The sequence below is a fragment of the Apaloderma vittatum genome, unplaced genomic scaffold (genome assembly GCF_000703405.1).
Source record: "Apaloderma vittatum isolate BGI_N311 unplaced genomic scaffold, ASM70340v1 scaffold19647, whole genome shotgun sequence".
NCBI lineage: Eukaryota > Metazoa > Chordata > Aves > Trogoniformes > Trogonidae > Apaloderma > Apaloderma vittatum.
In genome coordinates, this window is record NW_009725884.1 from 10,677 (window position 1) to 14,077 (window position 3,401).

Here is a 3,401-nt window from a genome sequence, read left to right on the forward strand (position 1 = left end):
CCCCCCCCCCCATCTTTTTGTTTATGTTTTTGAGTTGGCAGACATGTGCTCCGTTAGACTCTTTCGGAAGGCCGTCGCCTTTGTTCTTCTGTTTTGCTTCGTTAGATTGTTTATTAGCAATGCTTAAAAGGCTCTTTGCACTTCCGAAGCTTGATTACTTCAAGATCCTAAATAGAGCCTGTTACCTGTTAGTCTTTTTAAATACAGTGCGATGCAGATGTTAAGTATTTTTGTGGAGTTTATGGAAACTTGGATACTGGGAGAGCACTGAGAAGTTGTTTCCAGTGCTAGAGCCCCAAGCCTGCCCCTCTCTGTGAGCTGCACAGGAAAAGAAAACCCAGCTGAAACAAATCCTTGTTACTCTTGGATAACTTTCACCAGAGCACGAAGCTGCTGTTTGTGTGTTTTGCTGTTTTTGAGGATGTGGTGTTGCTACTTTCTTGCTAAGAGATGGAGTTTGTGTTTGGCTCTGTCTGAACCAGCAGCACATACTCAGTCACATCCTTAACCTGCTGCTTTTTTTTTTTTTAAAAATAGGGTTTTAAAAGACAGTATGTGCTCTGGTAGCAGTAGAATACAGAGACTTATCTTGTTTTTAAAGACCAAAACCAGTCACACAAAACGCCAAGAAAGGTGATTTCTTAGAAAAAGAGGGATGTGGAAGAGCAAGACATTCTGTTCATTGGTGATAGGTGATTGCAAAAAGAAAGAACAAATGCAGTATTGAATGAGTGCATAACGAGTAAGTTCTACTAATTATTTGTTTCAGAAACCCCTCACTTATATTAGTTTTCTGTTTTTAATTAGGTGATTGCCCAGTGCTTGGAGATTATAGAACAGCAGAAGCACCAGGTCGTGTCTCCGTGTCGGTATCCTGTCATCAGAATGTGACTGCAGCCGTTTTCAAATCATCAGCCTTTTAAAGTTAGCACCTTGTACTAGAAATCTTTAATATGAATGATTTTCTAATTCTTCGATACCATTAATAAAAACGTGAAACCATTGCAGACAAACAAGAATCCTGGATTTTAAGTCTGTTAGCGGTAAGTTTGTATTTTGAACCATAGCCTCTTACTACGTTAGTCGAACATTTATTTTGTGAAAAGCAAGGATCAAGCTCTCAGCCTAGAGCACTCTAAGGAAGCAAATTCATCCCGAGTGGTAACAGGTGCCCAATTTTTTCATGTTCCTGTTTTAGCGTGAAATCCAGAACTCAAGAAGCTGCATTTTGACAAGAGAAATGGGAAAGAGAAACGGTGGAAGCTAACGTGTGCCACTTAGCCTTAGTAAGGGACAAAGCCGCTGCTGCCCGCCACGTGGCCTCAGGCCTGCGGTTCGTGTCCCCAAAGCAGCTACCGCGAGGCTCCGCTCGGGTCACACTGAGGATACCAACACAGTGACCAAGAGGGGATTTAAATCCGCGATTACTTCAGCATCAGCTACAAATGACCTTTCCTCAAAGTGTGTAGCAGAGCACCAAGCTGTTCTATATACTGTTACCACGGGTACAGGGGTTGAGTTTACACCGTGCCGCTTCGTGCATCTTTCCCTCTGCTGCAAAATTTAATTTTGTAAAAACCAAAAACCTTGCCCCCACCACCTCAACCCTGTGTCGTTCCAGCTGCCAGGAAATTATACCAAAGGGTGCATGTGAGAAATACTTGGTCAGGTATTTTGAAGAATCATCAACAAAAACAAAATGCTCAGTCAAGTAGCCATATGGATAAACAGCGATGGTGAAGGGATTTATGCCACTCGAGTGCTGGCAAAGGGAACCTGCAACTTTGTGGAGCCGGGAGAAACCGAAGGCGCCACGTTGCGGGCAGTGGTCATGCTCTCTTGAAGAGCCCATGGAAAGTCACGGGGATGTTCACCTCCACTTCAGCCCTTGCCACCTCGCTCATGTCTTTGGCGTTGAGGATGAGGAGGTAGGCAGGCTTCGGCCCCACACCTGGACTGATCACGATGCTCAGCACAACTCCTGAAAAAAAAGGGAAAGAAAAATCGCGTGGTGTGCGATGGGGCATCTGTAATTCCCGTCCCTGTTGCACAATCATCGGGTCTGAAGTAGGTGACAAGACTGTTTATTTTTCGCCCTATTTTAGGTTCTTGCTTGCCAGCCCAGGGTGCTGCAGTACAGTAGCTCACCTAGAATTTCTTTTTAAAACTGAGAAAAGTTTTTATTCTAGAAAGGAACTACAAAAAGCCATCGCAGAGGTCGATGACAAGCATCACATACTGGACTGTGTCTCAAATTCATCCATTAATATTTCCAGTTGCAGGAATTAATTTATAATTAAGTGGACTTAAGCCCTCGTACAAGCACTTCCCTGAACTGGGAGCAGGTTATATGAAATTTTGCTCTGAAATCTGGAATGTTTTGGCTATGAAACATGAAACTCTCGCTGTAAACCATGGGGAGTTGGCTCTTAAATTCAGCACAGCCAAGTCTTTTCCCAGCTTCATGTACTCCTGGTGGGAGATGAGGAAGTGAGGGAACAAGCAGACACCTTCGTGGGCCAACCGCTGACCTTCAAAAATAGGTTCAGGGCTGGGGATAAGTGAAGAAACAGGTATAGCGCTCGGAACAGGTACAACTCTGTGTCCTGAGCCTGAATTCCCTTCACTTCTGCACAAGGACGATGGGTTAAGAATAGAAAACACATCTGGTTTAAGAGGGATTCCATTTTTACCACATTCTGCCACCTGGAATTCTTTAAATATCGTGACTGCCGAAGGCAAAAGGCTGGGAAATGAGGGTGGCGGCTCATCTGCACCAAGAGGTCTTTCTCCTGCTTTGTTCCCCATGTTTCCTCAGAAACTTCCCACTGGCACTAGGAGCCAGTGTGCCACCTCTGGGAGCTGCCAGTGCCCAAACCCTGCTGACCGGAACAAACCCAAGTATTTACCATCATCTTCCTCCAGGGCATCCGGATGGGAAACAAAGATCGGCTCCGAAGGGTACGAATCTGGCTCCTGCCACACCCAAGTCTCCTTTGTTTTAACGTTCAGCTTGCAAAGCTAAAGAGGGGGAAACAAAAACCCACATGTTTCAGAAATGCTATTTCTTGTCTTTAAACTGAAGGACGTGTCTCACCCATCTGTCGATAGTTACCCTGTCTGGGACAAAGTGATTCAGCCCCAGCCCATACGTGTATGTGTAAGGTTTCCCACCGTATTTCTTGTAGTTGATCTGTGGAAATTCAAAGGCTACAGTAAAAAAAATAAAAGACAAAACACATATGCATGAGGATGAGTGGAACACGGAGGCCAGGGTGCTCTCGCAGTGCCACCGGCTGAGCTTTGGCATCGCCATACCATGGCGTGGTCCTGAAAAGATCACTTCTGGCTCCAGCCAGATGGTCTCGTCACTGCGCAGCGTCGCCGTAGCTGTCGTGTAG

At 45.3% G+C, this 3,401-nt stretch overlaps 2 protein-coding genes across 2 annotated transcripts in view; one reads left to right on the forward strand and one right to left on the reverse strand.

Moving 5' to 3' along the window:
- LOC104276685 (methylcrotonoyl-CoA carboxylase beta chain, mitochondrial-like) overlaps window positions 1–891 on the forward strand; it is a gene marked incomplete at its 5' end in the record, with an annotated part of 11,495 nt that extends 10,604 nt beyond the window's left edge. The window contains one exon of the mRNA XM_009873092.1: window positions 808–891. Within this exon, the coding sequence (XP_009871394.1) occupies window positions 808–891 (84 nt within the window). The remainder of the gene's footprint in view (window positions 1–807) is intronic.
- A 938-nt stretch (window positions 892–1,829) lies between these two features.
- Window positions 1,830–3,401, reverse strand: part of RPE65 (retinal pigment epithelium-specific protein 65kDa) — a 6,748-nt gene continuing 5,176 nt past the window's right edge. Inside the window, 4 exon segments of the mRNA XM_009873091.1 lie at window positions 1,830–1,981; window positions 2,910–3,021; window positions 3,116–3,210; window positions 3,319–3,401. Of these exon segments, the coding sequence (XP_009871393.1) occupies window positions 1,830–1,981; window positions 2,910–3,021; window positions 3,116–3,210; window positions 3,319–3,401 (442 nt within the window).